The sequence below is a fragment of the Onychostoma macrolepis genome, chromosome 15 (genome assembly GCF_012432095.1).
Source record: "Onychostoma macrolepis isolate SWU-2019 chromosome 15, ASM1243209v1, whole genome shotgun sequence".
Lineage (NCBI taxonomy): Eukaryota > Metazoa > Chordata > Actinopteri > Cypriniformes > Cyprinidae > Onychostoma > Onychostoma macrolepis.
The window spans coordinates 21679039-21697585 of NC_081169.1; the positions used below are offsets into that span (position 1 = coordinate 21679039).

The following is an 18547-nucleotide window of genomic DNA, read 5'->3' on the forward strand; positions in this document are numbered from 1 at the left end:
AGCCTCTCCGGCCCACATCTGCAGTTTAAACCTGACATATAAGGATAAAGAAGCACGGATGCATCTCTTCTGTTAGTGCTCTGTGACTCATGGCATCTCCCCAGATACAACACTGTAAATACCGCTTACGCAACTCTCAGCATGTAAGATCAGCCTAGTTTTTGTCTGTGCAACTGTGGTCTGTAGATTTCATAGATTCCTTAAAAGTCTGAGTATGCAGATATCTGTACTAAGACCTCACTTCTTGTGTCGAGGATCTTTTGTAATTGTTTTCTTCAGGCCTGTGGTTAAATTGCTTATTGCTTGCTGTATGCAATATCCTGCAATTAGACACAGGTAATGGAAGGAGTCGCATGCTGTCTTGCTGAGCTGTCTCGCTAATGTTGATTAATTGCAAGAAAGTGGAATTTATGGAAATAATGCAGACTTGGACTCTCTGCTCAGCTCTATTGTCCTAAACAGGCAGCTTATTATTTTGGTGAGCTGTAGGTGGCAGGGGGGGCAGGCGGTCTCTGTCCCAGGCAGATTAGACCCAGACTGATTTTTTTTTTTCTGAATGTAAGCCTCTGTTACAATCCGATTAAATGCCATCCCTGCCGAGAAAAGGTCTTAGAATGGGGCATTAAGAAAGAAATATGTTAAAGACCTTTAAAACCTTATGCATAATACATCCCCAAAGACTGTATTACTGTAGGGTAAACGTACCTATTAAGCTCACCAAAATCTACATTGAGACATTTTTAGTGCACAAGATATTGGTTTCAGTACAAGAAGTTATGTTAAAATAAAATATTAATCTCTCACACAAAAATATTTTATTTTATTTTATTTTAAATGACAAACATTTCAATTAAGATACACATCATTAAATTCAAAAAGTCTGGCTGTGCCTAATGGATATACATTTTTGTACCCTTTAAGCACACCCCTGTTCCCATTAAGCTCACATAATGTTTTATTAAAAATTCTTGTTTATTTTAAGGAAAATTTTTAAAGAATAATTGTAAAAATATTTTTTTTTTGGAAAAAAAACAGAACACTAAAATCAAGCAACAAGGCATTCAATTTGATCAATAATATATTGAAGTGTCATTTCAGCACAATGCAAAATCTAGACTAGTCCACGTTCAGCTGAGTAACACGTTCAAAAATCATATAAAACAAACTAGCCTCTTTATGAAGCCTCTTTTTAAATGGATGTCAACTTATCTATAGTCTCTTATGGCTGGAATACACTACACAATTTATGCTAGTTGGCAAAGATCAGAGCCAGTCTGCAGATTTGAGTCGACAGAATCCATAGAAAATCGATTAACTTAACTTAAAGTGACAACCATCAGTTTATATTTAAAGTCTGTTTATGAAGTATTTACATAGACGTTCAATGTGGAAGAGCTTAAAGAGAGCACACTGAGCAGCAACAATTTTTAATAAATTTCATGTAATATTTATTAAAATGACAGGATTTTTGCTAAATAAATAGTCTAGGTCATGTATTAAGTTTATACATATTTTAATATGAACAACTATTATTAACAATATCTATGAAATTATACTTTTTCTTGATGTCACACTGAAGCTGTGTGATTTTCATAGTAGTGCACCAATTTACAGCACTGTAAAACCACAGACCAGCAATAAACTGTAAATTTATAATATTATGGATGTAAAAGTACAAGCCAGTAATGCCTGTGAAGTAATATGTTAGCGTAGCACACAATCTTATACAGCTAGTCAGCTAACTGTGTTCTGTAGCATCTGCGCTATGTTGCTAAAACTATCTTTTGGATCTAATGTAATTATTTCCCACATTCAAGTTCCAGGTTATAATATGCACAAGTCTGAACATTAATCTCTTAATTTTACAATAAGTAGTGAAACTTACCCAAAATAAAGGCTTAAACATTTAAAAAACTTACATTTAAGGGGCTCCTCTTTTGGTGAAAGTTTTTAGACAGCTTTCAAAATGGCCGCCAGACAGTGTGAACACATGGAGCCTCGTATCTCAGTGTGCAATGATCTGATTGACTTGAAATTATAGGAGGTATATAGTAACAAACATATCAATTGGTTAAGACATCAAGTAGGGTAATAAATTGTTTTTTCTTTTTATAATCTGATCTCAAAAATGGAAGTGTGCTTAATGGGTACGTGAGCTTAATAGGTACGTTTACCCTATATTAATATTCTGTTTCAGCAAATAGGCTACACCTTTATTGTGTTATGAATATTACAGTAGCTTGTTGAAATGTTGCATTATATATGACCTGTATTTTTTATTTATTATTAATAGCAATTTTTTATTATTATTTCTTTAGCAACATTCAGATGAAGAAGTGTAGCTGTTGTTTAATATTTATGCTTCCACACAATGCACACTATAATGCTTGCACAGTGAAGTCAGTACTAACTGCTGTAGAAAGTACTCTAGAGAAGTGCTTGCAGTATTCCAGTTTTTGCTATGTTGGTCCTCATTATTCTGAATCTGCAGCTATCTGGGACATCTGAAGACATACTTGGGTAGTTTGAGGTAGAGGTTCACTTGGTGGTATATATGCACAGCAGAGCTGTTTTCAACATTGAGAAAAAATGTTTCTTGAACAGAAAACCAGCATATTAGAATGATTTCTGAAGGATCATGTGACACTGAAGACTGGAGTAATGGCTGTTGAAAATTCAGCTTTACCATCACAGAATAAATTACATTTTAAAATATGTGACCCTGGACCACAAAACAAGTCTTAAGTTGCTGGGGGTATATATGTAGTAATAGCCAAAAATACATTGTATGGGTCAAAATTATCCAATTTTCTTTTATGCCAAAAATCATTAGGATATTAAGTAAAGATCATGTTCCATGAAGATATTTTGTAAATTTCATACCGTAAATATATTAAAACTTAATTTTTGATTAGTAATATGCATTGCTAAGGGCTTCATTTGGAACACTTTAAAGGTGATTTTCTCAGTGTTGATTTTTTTGCACCCTCAGATTCCAGATTTTCAAATAGTTGTATCTCGGCCAAATAACGCCCTATCCTAACAAACCATCCACCAATGGGAAGCTTATTTATTCAGCTTTCAGATGATGTATAAATCTCAGTTTTGAAAAATTGACACTTATGATTCACATTCAATTAGAAAACAGATATTTTGAATTGTTATATTATTTCACAATATTCACTATTATTGGCAAAATCGGTGATTAATAATAAAACGATTGCACTAAATACAGAAAAATGTCCTCATTAATATATCTTCACCAAGGGTAAATATTTTTCTTCAAGACCAGATTTGTGAATATACACAGGGTGTGAATATACACAGGGTGTGTTTTCAGAGGTGGAGTGTATCTGATCCAGACTGTTCATAGCGGTTTTGGCTGCGGGGGGTCATTAAGCTCATTAACACAATGTGAGAAAGATTGGGTGAGAGTATCACATAATATGGCTTATGGCCACAAGTTTATATTTCACATGCTAAGCAACATTAAAATGGAGACAGTTTATTAATATTACATGTACTTAATATTGCTTTGTGACAACTTACGCCATATAGTGTGACAACATGGCCTTTGAAACACAAAACAAGGTCACTAGCTAAAATATCCAAACATTCATTTTAAACTTGAGTCTAAATATGACATCTGAACAAAAACTCTAAACAAAAAGTAACGTTTACAGTCCTATTTTTAAGGCATGGTCCACAGAACATGGACTCTAATGACAGACAGACTCAGGCCTAGTCTTTTGAAATTTCTACTGAGCTTTAGTGTAAGCATAAGAATCTAGAGAGCATGACGAGAGAGGGAGAGGCAGTGAGAAGCAGTCAAAGAAAGCGGGAAGGGCTGCTGGTGAAGGGGGTGGGGCGGGAGAGCGAGGGGGCTGCACTGGTGTTTCTTGGTTACTGGGCTTGGCTAGAGCACGCCGGAAACCAAACAATGAACTCGGCTTGAGAAAATCCACAACCCTGTCTGGTGTGTTTTTCACGACCATGGATAATCTTTTGAGTGTTTTGTGTGTGTATACACTGGAATTAACACCAATGTGTAATAACTAAACAGTGGGGCCAATTTGCTATATATATATATATATATATTTGCATATTGCCCAACAACCTATTTTAATGTCAGCATCATCCAGAAAATGTATTGGTTTATCTGTTGATCCCTTCCATTTCTCTGCAGAGATTCTGCAGTTTTGGAACTAATTGGTTTTAACATGTTTAATAGAGTCTCACTGATTGTCATTCATCCTTCTGTCACTCATTCTGTCTTCATTATCATTACTTCATTTTATGCTAAATTAGTTCCATTATTACAAAACCTTTTATTGAAAAGTAATGTTTGCATGTGATGTGTGATGTTTGCATTGTGATGTATGCATTTTCTACTGATCATGGTGGCATTAGAGGCTGTTTACACAGAATGTGTTTTTCCACTACACTGCTTTTCCATTGTTTTTCTATGTAAACATGCACTAGAGCAGTGTTTCTCAAGCAGGGGTCTGGGGCCCAATAGGGGGCTTCAGTGAACTTCCCAGATGCCTTAAAATATTAAAAACAAAACATACAAGCTAAAACAAGCATTGAAATAAGCTACAACCAAAATCAAGATATTTCTTATTTTAATTAACCCCTTTAACAACAGTTTTTTTTTTTTTTTCTTTGAAAACCTGCATATATGAAGAAGCCTAGTTTAGTGTAATTTAGTAATCTAGGCTTGGAAAATTCATGTAAATTAATAAAATGTCAAGCTCAAAGATTTCATTGGGTAGAATTTGTAAGTAAAATATATTTTTTAAAAACTTAGCGTTAATCTTTGCATGCGTCATGGTACTGTCATGAATGTGTATTGAATTCTGACACGGAAGAGAAGAAATTGTTGAATAAAAGTCATTACTTTTGTTTTCTTTGCACACAAAAAGTATTCTCGTAGCTCGTAGCTTTATTTTATTTAAAAAAAATTTAAAAATATATTTTTTTTTTGATGAAATGCTACTCTAAATAAGAAACTAAAACTACCAGCAGATGGCGGTAAATGTCTTTATGAGTCGATTCAAATGGCTGATTCATTCAGGAATTCAGTAAACGGCTCACTTTTGGGCCTTTGATTCACACGATTCGTTCAAAACGCGGATTCATTCAGAAACTAAACACCGCTGTACGTGTTGCTCGGAGATGCACAATTCTGTAATGGCTTTAAAGGTAATGGTCTCTGCAAAATTGAACAAAAACACTTTTTTTTTTTTTAATATAACACTTTTTTTATAACTAATTTTTTGCACCAATATCTTGAATTTTAGAGCTTAACTGCATTTATGGAGTTGTTGCCCTGCATCATATTTGTCAACAGTCCACTGTATGAAATGTAAGATGATGTACAGGTCTGGGGGTGGGGCCAGTGCATTAACTGCATTAAAATATTTTAATCGCCTTATTTTTTCATAACTAATTAATTATGTTAACGCGTTAAACTGACAGCCCTAAAAAACACATCTTTATAACTTTCACAGCGCATATCTAATGGGTCATGAAACCCAGACTACTTTTTCTGAGATTTTAGCAGAGGTGTTTGTGTTGCACATAGAAGACAATGTTAGCATCCGATCATTTTAACTGTTGGAGAAAACTGGTTAATTTTAAGCTTTTTTGCGCTATTTTCATCTTCCAGGTTTAAAATCTACATCATGTTGACGTCACAATTTGTGACATGGCAATGGACTATAGCAAAGACTATGGAATACCCAAGACATGTCACTTGTATAGTTTTGAATAGGAAAAAATGCAACGCTCAATATGGCCGCTCAATCGCAGGAAGCCCCGCCTTCTGAATCAAAAAAGAGCCAATCACTAATCGGTAAAGTCAGCGCGTCACTGCAGCTGCCGTTAGAAGTCCCGGTTGCTATAGAAACAGTCAGCACTCTGAGACGTGCGCTCAGGACTGCGCATGCGCACTGGCTGATCTAGCCTGAAAAATAAGCTTTTTATAACGCTATTTGAGCAAAAGAGACAACATTTATGATAAGGTTGTTGTCAGATTTCTTTGGTGATTTCAAATATGAAATTTAATCGTAAGCTTAGTGAACAGTTTTGGAGAATTTGATGTTTCCCCATTCAAAGAGATAGGAGCTGCACTTGGATGCTCGAGAGGCCTTTCAAAGATGGCCGCCGAGTGACATGACTTGTCTTAAAGAGACATCCGACTATAGGGTACATCTGACTATAGTACATCGATGACGCGTCGGTGTCAATTTAATTATTCATGAGACTGCGTGTTCTTATCCTATGAGAAGATGCTTTGCTTAATTATTCACAACAGCATGTGTTGATTTGCTATGACAGATGCTTCAGACTGTGAGATGACATCGCGCACATTAACTGAAACATGGATCGAAGAACAATGTTTGTTTTTGCTTTGTAATAAGAGTTCGGTACAAACGCGATTCATTCACTTAGTGAGTGTAACCGTTTTTACAGCTCAGTGAAAACTCATCAAAAGGCTTATATAAACGCAGCAGAATAAGCCTAAAAGTTTTCAGAGGTGCAATATATATGTGTTCGATGAAGAGTGCAAAAGGCTGTGCATTTATTTGTGTTTTTAACTCGATGGGAGCGAAATGAAACTGTCTGAACCCAAAGCTGTGTGTGTAGTCTGCCTCCCCTCTTCCCCCTCCGCTCCGCAGTGCACCACGCCCACTTTTTTTTAGCATTTTTTAAAACTGTGGTGAGAACTAACCAGTGCTGAAACAGGGGGTTTCATGACCCTTTAAAGCAGAAATGTGTTTCCTTTAAACAGCTCCTTAATTCACCAAATAATGATCAATGGATTGAGAGGAACCCAATCGTCTCGGGTTACTTGCGTAACCCATGTTCTCTGAGTAGGGAACGAGACGCTGCGTAGCTATGATGCAATGGGAACGTCCTCTGGGTGTGCCGATTGTCTGAAGCCATATAGAATCACGCCAATTCATTGGCTGATGGCGCAGATACCGTCCTCGACGTTCTTACGTCGCCATTCTTCGCGAACGCGCCATCTGCTCCTCAGATTTCTTTGCCGAAAAAGGCCACTTGTCGGCAGCGTGAGGAGCTTGGCAGTGGAAGCAGCGTCTCGTTCCCTACTCAGAGAACATGGGTTACGCAAGTAACCCGAGACGTTCTCTTTCATAGGTTCACTTGACGCTGCGTAGCTATGATACAATGGGAACGATATACCAAACACACCAAGCTAAAGCACTGCCATATCTGGCCCAATGATGAACCAGATAACATCTAAGGCTGGTTCAAATGGACAAGAACCGGGAACCAGGAGCCATGTCAAGATCCAAATTATAAAACCTGATAAAATCGAGTGTAGAGGAACATCCTGCTGCTATACAAATATCCTCTAGGGGGACTACTCTAAAAGGAGCTTGAGATGGAAGCCACACTCCTGGTAGAGTGTGCCCAAATGCTGAGAGGTGAAGAAAGACCGCGCACCTTGTAATCCAACAAAATAGCTTCCCTAACCCCATGACAAATTCTGTGCTTTCGATGCGGCAAGCCACGGCAGCCAGCACCAAAGCATACTAACAGCTGTGGAGATTTTCTCCAATGGCTAGAGCACTTCACATTGAGCTTCAAGCTCGGACAGGGCAGAGCATGTGAAGTCTCTCATCCTCACCTGAAGCAACAGGAAGAGGATAGAAAGAGTGAAGGGTGACCACCTGAGAGCGAAATTATGTGGACAAAACCTTGTTTTGTAACATAACCTGGCCTGGGTTGTTAAGTTGCTTTAACCAGACCTTAGGGGCAAAGTCCATACACATCTCGCTGACAGAGAAAGCTTGCAAATCCCCAACTTGGCTTCCATTAAGCCCTCCAGGATGACCGAAAAGTCCCAAGAAGGAGCTCCAAGGGGCGTGCTGGCCTCAGCCGCCTAATCCCATACATAAACGTGGAGACCAATCAATGTCTCCCCAAGGGGACGTCATCCACTCTCTCTGAGCAGCAATGGCTGCAACAAACTTTGAGAGCCCTTGGTGCCAAGGCCAGGCCGAAGGGAAGAACCTTGTACTGGTAGGCCTTTCTCCCAAAGGCAAACCTGAGGAACTTACCGTTTCGTCGAGCGACCTGTGTGGGGCGTTGAGATGGTCCGGAGGGAACATCATTCTCTACCATGCAGGAGAACCTCTGGCGTCCTGATGCGGTATTAGGAAGCCCACAGGGACCAATGTGAGGGCCTGGTCTGTGACTGGTACAGGGTCTGTTGGCTCTGGGAGAGAACTGAATGTGTCTCCTATCACGTGAGCAGCAGGTGACAAAAAATAGGTGGTAAGGGAAGAAGCCTGGTGCGTCTCCCACACCCCATGTCAAAAGAGAGTGAGACTGCACGATTACTGTACACCAAAATGCACTGGTGGTGGATGTGACAGAACCGAATGAGAAGAGCATGTTAGAAGCGGGCAGAAACGTATGAACGGTCTGTCCCCGCTCCCCAAAATTTGTGAAGAATAACACAGAAAAATCTCTTAGAACAGCAACCAGTGTTATAATAAGAAATACACTAAAATAATATAGTAAGACACAAATCGCAATAAAAAAGCAGCAAAACGAGCGGTATGTAAGTTGTTTTTTTTAAAGTAAAGTTTTTTTTTTTGTAAGTAAGGCGGGGGTGGAAAATGACTGTTTCCAGGATCAGGAGAACTCATGATGCAGATCGCTGAAGAAGGGCAGCTTTCTCCATGCAGGCCTCGAATTTAGGCTGCTCAGAAACCGCTCGTTGAGTTTAGACGACTGGGATTTGTGGGGCTTGTGGGGCCAATCCATAGAGAGCTTCTCTGAGGCGCGCACCAGCACATCTACAAGCTCTGAGTGGGCCACGGAAGGTCGCTAGGCGGGAGAGCGTCGGCTGAAGCAGGCCTGAAATCCTCAGAGTCGGATGCCGTGGTGTACAAAAGATATTTCTAGCCCGGACGAAATTGTTCGCGTGCCTCAGGGCTAGAGCATAAACAATCATACGAGAATTCAACCCGCGAATCCATGCACACGGGCTCAGGCGAGAGAGGGAGAGAAAGGGCGAGGCCCATCTGCTCACTCTCCATCGCCTCGAGTTCCAGTATATACATTTAGAAGTATACATTTAGAAGTGGCCTAAACCGCATCGCACGTGTGTGAAAAACCCAAACATAAAGTTAACACGCTTACTGTGTGGGTCGTCGCTCGCAATGAAGTGAGAACACGGCGGCTGGCAGCGACAAAAATCCATGCATTTCACCGCAAGGAGAACAGTGTTCCACTATCGCAGTCGCTGAAGTGCAAATAAAGAAAGCTCAACGAAAAACAGTCTGAATATCGGGCCAGAAAAACCGCAACAGAAGGGCTAATATGGCCACTTCGTAAAGGCAGAGAAATCTGAGGAGCAGATGGCGACGTAAGAACGTCGAGGACGGCATCCGCGCCATCAGCCAATGAATTGGTGTGATTGTATACGGGCTTAAGACAATCGGCACACCCAGAGGATGTTCCCATTGCGTCATAGCTACGCAGCGTCGAGTGAACCTATGAAAGAGAACTAGACGGGTTACGTTGCCAAAAATATTTAGCGTTTTTTTAAGTGTTGGTTCAGGTGTCTGGATGGCAGTGCGGTGATGCTGTATGGTCAAAACAAAGTATGCCAAATCCAGGAGGTCTGCTGCTTTTTTGGATGTCTGTTACCTGATTTGCATAAGTACTTTAGTGAACTTGATGCTAATACAAAACAGCTGCAGACGTGTGCAAATAAACAATGTTATCGGCGGGTGAAATTTATTGTTAGTAAAATTTCCCTAGGGTTTTCCCTCTGCTGTAATAATAAGGACAGCTGCCTTTTTTGGACTGAAAGAGACAAATCTTCTCCTCTTTCTGTTCATCCCAATGGCTAGCGATGACTAGTAAATCTCTCTCTCTCTCTCTCTCTCTCTCTCTCTCTCTTTCTCTAGCTGTAAACACATAGGAAGGAACTGGGAGGATTTTTAGGAAGTGCCATTTAAAGACTTCCTTTTTTCCCTTCCTCTTGTGAAGAGACAGAAATGAAAGGTGCAGCACTCTGATAGATAATGTTTCAAACGTGTTTTTTATTAAAGTCTGAGTAAACAGCTTAAGGGAGGATAAAGAGAACAGAATATGAGAGAGTGAAACTCTGCAGCTCCAGAGTGCTGAAATCAACTGCGTTTCCACAAGCTGGAAATGAAAGATTACTCATGAAGTACAGAACATCTGACGTTAAAGGTTAGTCATGAGGGAATGGGGAGGCTTCTAATCCCAGGATGTGAGAGATGAGTCTGCAGTTTTCCTGTCTTCTCACAGCAGCTGTGTTCATTCATCAGACTGCACTAATGTGAGATACAGACCGTATTTAATTTGACATGAGTAAAAATGAGGCTGTGAGAGACAGAAGTACAGTCTGTTTGAAATGTCTTTCCAAACAATTAAAGATGGGCAAAAAACTCCAGAAAACATAAAACCTGGATTTTTTTTTTTTTTAAATGCTACTACAGTCTAGCCACATTAAAGTAATATTACAAAAATGCTTAAATGATCAATAAATCATTAAATGAATAATAAAGAATTAATTAAATAATTTAGTAATTCAATAAAAATTTATATATATTTCTGAGTTGTCTAGAGACATTGAAAATGTTACAAAATAATATAATATTCCAAAATAAAAAATTTAAATAAAATATTTTTGAATTGCCTAAAAAGTAAGTTCAATTTTATTACACGAGTTGTGAAAATGAAAAGTGATCTTGCCTCCACCGACCCACTTGATGTTACATGGACAAACCGTTTCATTTACAGTATTGTTACAGTTTGTGTTTCTCCAGCTGTTCATGCCTGACACGTGGCTTGTGTTGCAACATGGAATATAAAAGTCATATTTCAGTAGACAAAATCCTCACACTCTAATCCTAAAATTGAGAAAAACAGGATCAGACGTGGGTCAGAGTTTGAAAATCACAGCAGACAAGGAAGCACATGGACACTGAAACAGCAAAAAAAACAAAACCATGTGCTCACACAAACACATCCACACAGACAAACAGACTGACATATGACTCTCTCAATAACAGAAAGACTTTTATGTTTTGGGTATCATGGGATTTCACATCCCATTTGTTTTTGTGGAAGATAAACTGATGCTGCATGTACATTCATTGATACTGAAACAATAACATGTTGTTAGTTGATGGAGGGATCAGGGTTAATCTGTTCAGTCTGAGCAGACAGATGTTCACATGGATGTGTGTCATGGATATAGCTGATGGCTACGGCTGTTTTCTATTTTAATATAATATAAAAATGTCACTTGTCTTCAGTGTCACATGATCTTTCTAATATGCTGATTCGGTGCTCAAGAAATTATCGATGTTGAAAGCATTTGTGCTGCTTAATATTTTTTGTGAAAACGTGATAATGTTTTTCTCTTTGATTTAATAGAAAGTTCAAAATAGCAGCATAAATTTGAAAAAGAAATATTTTGTAACCTTATAAATGTTTTTTGTCTCACTTTTGATCAATTTAATGCACTGTTGCTAAATAAATGTATTAATTTCTTTCAAAAATAAATAAATGATAGTGCTGTCAAATGATTAATCATGATTAATTGCATCCAAAATAAAAGTTTGCTTGTACGTAATATATGTGTGTACTGTGTATATTTATTGTGTATATATAAATGCACACATATCCATGTATATATTTGAGAAGAATTTCATATTTATGTATAAAATATTTATATTTATATAGTATACATTTTTTATATATATATATATATATATATACATACAGACATGTATGTGTGTGCATTTATATAGACATAATAAATATACACAGACAGCGTCATGCATAAAAACCTTTATGCAGTTTCCCTTATGCCTACATACATGGGATTGTACAGATAGACCTACAGCTGTATTCAAAGATTACCTTTCTTTCTGTCTCTCTCTTGTAGACTGAGAGGCCTCTGTTTCTTCATTTGAATGCCTCTCACGATGGCTAAGCGCGAAAGCGGCAGCACCAGCCCGGTGGTGCGTCAAATAGACAAGCAGTTCCTGGTATGCAGCATCTGTCTGGAGCACTACCACAATCCCAAAGTCCTGCCCTGCCTGCACACCTTCTGCGAGAGGTAAACTGACACATCTCAATAGAAAGAGCCTCGTGCATGAATGAACAAATGATTACAATCACGCAATCATAGCCTGAATGCTGCTTTCACAATATGGTAAAGGCTGTCTGTGTTCACTGGTGTGGAAGAAATCCGCTAAATGCCGCTCAAAATGCTGCCGCTTCAGGGGTGTGTTTGTAAAATCACAGCAATCTGGTTGACTTGAAGATGATCCAGTGTGGGGAATAACTAACTAAAACACTACTAAATTAACCACCTTTTTAGTAGCATGATAGTAGCTCGACCTTTTTCAGTAACAATACCTTTTTTGGCGAATAGCAGTGTACATCTTATTTTTTATTTTTATATTTTTTGTAATGTTGTATCATAGCAGAGCAAACTAAGGTGATAATCCAACATGCTTATCTGTCCACCTGCTCTCATATGAAACATTTAGGAATTTCATTTTAGTGAACCAGTTCAGTCCCCAGTCCCCAGTGAACCAGAAAATTCCATTTCCATTTCTTAATATAGAAAATAATATTTATAATAATTCTAAAAAATAATATCATAATTACTAAATCAAATTAAATTACATTTTAAATTAAAATTGTTTTTTTTTTCTTTTCTGAATTGAACACGTGTTAACACTGCCACCGTCTAGCCACATTGTATTAATATTCAGAATATATATGTGTATATATATATATATATATATATATATATATATATATATATATATATATATATATATATATATATATATACACAGTATCTCACAGAAGTGAGTACACCCTCACATTTTGTAAATATTTTACATCTTTTCATGTGACAACACTGAAGAAATGACACTTTGCTAGAATGTAAAGTAGTGAGTGTACAGCTTGTAAACAGTGTAAATTTGCTGTTCCCTCAAAATAACTCAACACACAGCCATTAATGTCTAAACCGCTGGCCACAAAAGTGAGTACACTTGTATGTATGTATATATATATATATATTAAAGAAAAAAATCATTAAATACAATAATAATAAAATAAAAAGCAATTTCTGAATTGTCAGAGTACACGTTCAATATCAGTTTAATACACTTATTAATCCTGCCACATTTATACTTTATAACACTTAACATTTTATAAAATAATGTAATATTTATTACATTTAAAATAGCTATATATATTAAATTCAATAATAAAAAAAACAATTTCTGAATTGTCAGAGTACACATTCAATGCACTTATTTTAATCCTGCCACAGCCTAGCCACATTGAAAATTTTACACAATAATATCATATGTATTAAATTAAAAATAATAATAAAATAAAAGACATTTATTCATTTTTGAATTGCCAAAGTGCACAAACAGTCTAGCAACATTCTGTATTTGAAATTAATTATTTATAATATTGAGTTAAAATGAGTAATATTTATATGAAAAACTATTGCTGAGTGACAAATATTTGTGACAGATGTCACTGCCTTCACCTCACAGTGATTGGCTGCCGCCCATTGTTTTTAGCCTCTCATTTCTATCATTTCAAAATTCAACACTCTCACCACTTGGTCTTCTCTGTTGGTCTGCTGCTCTGCTCCTATAGAGAATAAATTAAAAAACCCGGTTCAGCTCCAACGCGCCAGGGAACATGTACAGTTTGACTTAAAGCTATTCCAGGGCTTCCTAAAGCAATGTCACAGATGCTGGATTTTGCTTTAGAATGGCTGTCGTATAACATCATGTTTTGAAACCGCCCAGTAAGGCAAAAACAGGGATGACCGTATTCCCTCTGCCGTCACTGAGCTGGAATGTGAGCCTCAGTTTTTTTCCGCTTCTGTCAACAAATGATGTGTCCTCACATGACAGTTAATTGCTCTTATTTTTGTTACTTTATATCATCCTGTCAAAATATTTACGACTGTAATTTAATGAGATTGAAAAATTGAACACAGACAGACCACGAGTCTCGGGATACGCCCAGTGCATTTACAATCCATTTGACCTTGGAGGGAAATCTTTACAGCTTGCACTTGTTTTCACACTCTTTTCATCACAGATGCCTCCAGAACTACATCCCCCCTCAGTCCCTGACACTCTCCTGCCCCGTGTGCAGACAGACCTCCATCCTGCCTGAAAAGGGTGTTGCAGCACTGCAGAACAATTTCTTCATAACTAATCTGATGGAGGTGTTGCAGAGGGAGCAGGACTGCACCCGTCCCGAGGCCTCTAGTGGGCTGGAGTCAGCCGGTGCTGCTACATATGCCCCGCCCCTCTCCTGCCCCAACCACGAGGGCAAGGTAAGCATGCACACATCCTGGCCTTCTACTATCAAATAAATGTATAGAAAAAGTATATACTTTGTAAGTAGTAAGACTGTACAAGTTTTTGGACATTCACTGGGTTTCAAGTTGGAGATATTATAATTTGCAGTTATGTGCATATACTTTAAATAACCCAAGCAAATTCTTATTTATCAGCAGTGATATTGAAGTATTATCCTTATACTATTGTAGTGATTAGAAATATTTTGAATTAGCTTTCACTTTCATTATTTTCAGTTTGCTTTTTAATTTATGTTTGGGGTCATTATTATGTTGGAAAGCTGCTGTTCGGCCCAGTTTCTGAAGGGAGGGCATCATCTTCTGCTTCAAAATGTCACAGTACATGTTGGAATCCATGTTTCCCTCAGTGAACCGCAGCTCCCCAGTACCAGCAGCACTCATGCAGCCCCAGACCATTATGCTACCACCACCATGCTGGACTGTAGGCAAGATACAATTTTCTTGCTACTCCTCACCAGGGCGTCACCACACATGCTGGACGCCATCTGAGCCAAACAAGTTTATCTTAGTCTCATCAGACCACAGGACATGGTTCCAGTAATTCATGCTCTTGGACAGGTTGTCTTCAGCGAACTGTTTGCAGGCTTTTTTGTGAGCCAGCTTCAGAAGAGTCTTCCTTCTGGGAAGACGGCCATGCAAACCGACTTGTTGCAGTGTGTGGCGTATGGTCTGAGCACTGACAAGCTGACCTTCCACTTCTGCAACCTCTAAAGCAATGCTGGCAGCACTCATGCGTCTGTTTTTTGAAGCCAGCTTCTGCACCCAACGCACAGCACAAGGACTCAACTTCTTTGATCGACCCTTGCGAGGCCTGTTCCGAGTGAAACCCGTCTTGGAAAACCTCTGTATGACCACTGTACTGTAACTCAGTTTCAGGGTGTTACCGAACTTCTTATAGCCTCGGCCATCTTTGTGGAGAGCAACAATTCTAATTCTCAAATCCTCAGAGAGTTCTTTGCCATGAGGTGCCATGTTGAACATCCAGTGGTCCGTATGAGAGAACTGCACTCAAAGCACCAAATTTTAACTGCTCTGATACAAGATACACAAATTGGTATAGTCCTGTCAAGCAGACAAAAACATGAACATGATGAATAGGACATGTGGGTTTGCATGGTTAAACGACATATAGCTGTTTTCACATAAGGTGTACTCACTTTTGTTGCCAGCTTTTTTGACAATAATTGCTGTATGTTGAGTTATTTTCAGAGGACAGTAAATCTTTACTGCTATACAAGCTGCACATTGACTACTCTAAAATATATCCAAGTTTCATTTCTATAGAATTGTCCCTTGAAAAGATATACTAAAATGATTGCCGAAATGTGAGGGGTGTACTCACTTTTGTGAAATAGTGTGTGTGTGTGTGTGTGTGTATATATATATATATGTATATATATATGTGTGTGTGTGTGTGTGTGTGTGTGTGTGTGTGTGTGTGTATATATATATATATATATATATATATATATATATATATATATATATATATATATAATATAATATACTATATATATACAGTTTTAACACTTTTGTTAACGATAACAACACCATATTAATTTGCCAATGGAAATATTTATTAATTTAAGATGTTTTATTATTTATATACTGTTATTGTATTTAGTAATATTTTATTTTCATATTTTTTATTTTATTTTTATTTCAGTTTAAGTAATTTTGTTACGTGTTTTGTAATTTTCATTTAGCTTCAATTTATTTTTATTTCAGGTTTAGTTTTAGAAAATGTAATAGTTCAGCATAACATCTGTATGCGCAGCATTTTAATGAGTTTTTGTCGCCCTCTGCAGGTGATGGAGTTTTACTGCGAGTCTTGTGAAACGGCCATGTGTTTGGAATGCACAGAAGGAGAGCACAGAGAACATGTGACCGTTCCACTGCGGGATGTTCTGGAGCAGCACAAAGCTGCTCTGAAGAACCAGCTGGATGCTATTCGCAACAGGTTCATGCAGCCAAAAATAATACTAAGCTGACTGAGTTTATCTGAGAGAGCTTATTTTTAACCCATTCTTTATAAACTGAATAATTCTTTAGCTTTAAAATAAATAAACAGAATAAAATAAAATACTACAATCTTGTTTTCCGTTCTTTTGAAGGGAACATTTTCAGTGTTTGCAAAGCTCAGCTGCTTGAGTCACATCATGACCTCCTTATGGAAAGTTTGACTGAACATTGCCCTCATTCTGCATCTGCAGGCTTCCTCAGCTGACTGCAGCTATAGAGCTGGTAAATGAGATCTCCAAGCAGCTAACAGACAGGAAGAATGAGGCAGTGACGGAGATCAGCAATACGTTCGAGGAACTGGAGAAAGCACTGCATCAGCGCAAGACTGCCCTCATCACTGACCTGGAGAACATCTGCAGCACCAAGCAGAAGGTGAAAAGCTTACTCCGTAAAGGCATAGCTCACTCGGGAAAAAAAAAAAAATTGCATTATTACTTAGCCTTATTTCATTCCAAATTAATTTGCTGTTTTCCATATTTTCCATGAGATGCAAATTGTATTTTATTTTATTTATTTATTTTTTAATTTTTTTAATGTGAATACATCAAGCTAATTTTACCCAGCAGTATTATTTCAGTATTATTTATTTTTATTTATTCATATTTTAAATTAGCTTTTATTTTTATATTTTCAGTTATCTACTAAATATTATAATATTACTACATATTAAACATTTAATTATTTATATTTATAGATTTTACATTTTGTTTTAATTTCCATGCATTGTTTTCATTTATATGTATTAAAATCATTATTTATCATTGACATTTTTATTATTTAAATATCATGTAAAAATTAATTATTCACATCTCTAATATCTAAAAATATATATATTTCTGCAATAAATTTATATAATTTTTTACATTGTTTTATTTTATTTTATTTTATTTTATTTTATTATTTTGTGTATTAATACATCAAGCAAATTTTTGTATTTATTAATATTTTTAATTAGCAATTTGTATATATTTTTACTTTTAATTTAAACTTTGATTTATGTTTTAGTAATTTTGTCACATAATTTGTAATTTATTTATTTTTCAGGTTTAGATCTAGTAATTTTACTAAATAATATATTTATTTCATTTTGTTTCAGTTTGTTTCCATAGCAACATGCATTTTATTTTATTTTGTTTTGAAGGGACATCTGTAATTATATCAAATGCTTATGTTGCTGCAGGTGCTGCAGGCTCAACTCACTGCACTACTACAAGGGAAGGAAAACATCCAGAGCAGTTGTAGCTTCACAGAGCAGGCGCTGAACCACGGCAGCCCCACTGAGGTGCTGTTGGTGCAGAAGCAGATGGGAGAGCGGATGGGCGTTCTGGCCCGACACGCTTTCCCTGAGCAGCCCCATGAGAACTGCCACCTGGACTGTCAGGTGGAGACAGAGGGGCTGCGTCGCTCCATCCAGAACCTGGGAGTCCTGCTCACCACCAGCACAGTGGGGCACACCAGTGTGGCTACTGGAGAGGGTCTCAGACATGCTGTTGTCGGGCAAAATGCCACTGTTACAGTGACCACTAAGGTTGGTGATGATTTCACTCTTGGGTTTGAGTTCAGATTGAAAACATACTGTAAATTTACTGTACTGTACTGTCTGTAAACATACTGTAAAGTGGGTTTGCTCTCTTATCCAGTATAAGTTGCATTGCTCCATGTATGACATTCTGACAGATTCATATATAAGTCTGTGCTGTTATATGACACGTTTCATTTGTGAAGAAGATGTTTATATAGTGAATTATAGTCATGCTTAGAGATGCACTGATAAAAAATTCTGTCTGATACCGAAATGTAAATAATCAATAATAAATTATTAATTGTTTAGGTTAGGGTTAGGGTAACTTTAGTTTTACTTTAGTAGTTAAAACTTAAAAAAATTAAAAGTAGTGGTCAGAATTATTGGCACCCTTGGTAAATATGATCAAAGAAGGCTGTGAAAATGAATCTGTATTGTTAATCCTTTTGATCTTTTATTGAAAAATAACAAAAATCTAACCTTTCATTGGATAATAAGAATTTTAAATGGGGGGAAATATTATTATGAAATAAATGTTTTTC

The 18547-nt window shown here is 37.2% G+C and overlaps 1 protein-coding gene across 1 annotated transcript in view; it reads left to right on the forward strand.

Moving 5' to 3' along the window:
* Positions 1-18547, forward strand: part of trim3a (tripartite motif containing 3a) — a 30771-nt gene that overhangs the window by 5178 nt on the left and 7046 nt on the right. The window contains 5 exon segments of the mRNA XM_058799585.1: positions 11972-12145; positions 14176-14416; positions 16270-16421; positions 16675-16855; positions 17664-18011. Of these exon segments, the coding sequence (XP_058655568.1) occupies positions 12000-12145; positions 14176-14416; positions 16270-16421; positions 16675-16855; positions 17664-18011 (1068 nt within the window). The 5' untranslated portion in view covers positions 11972-11999.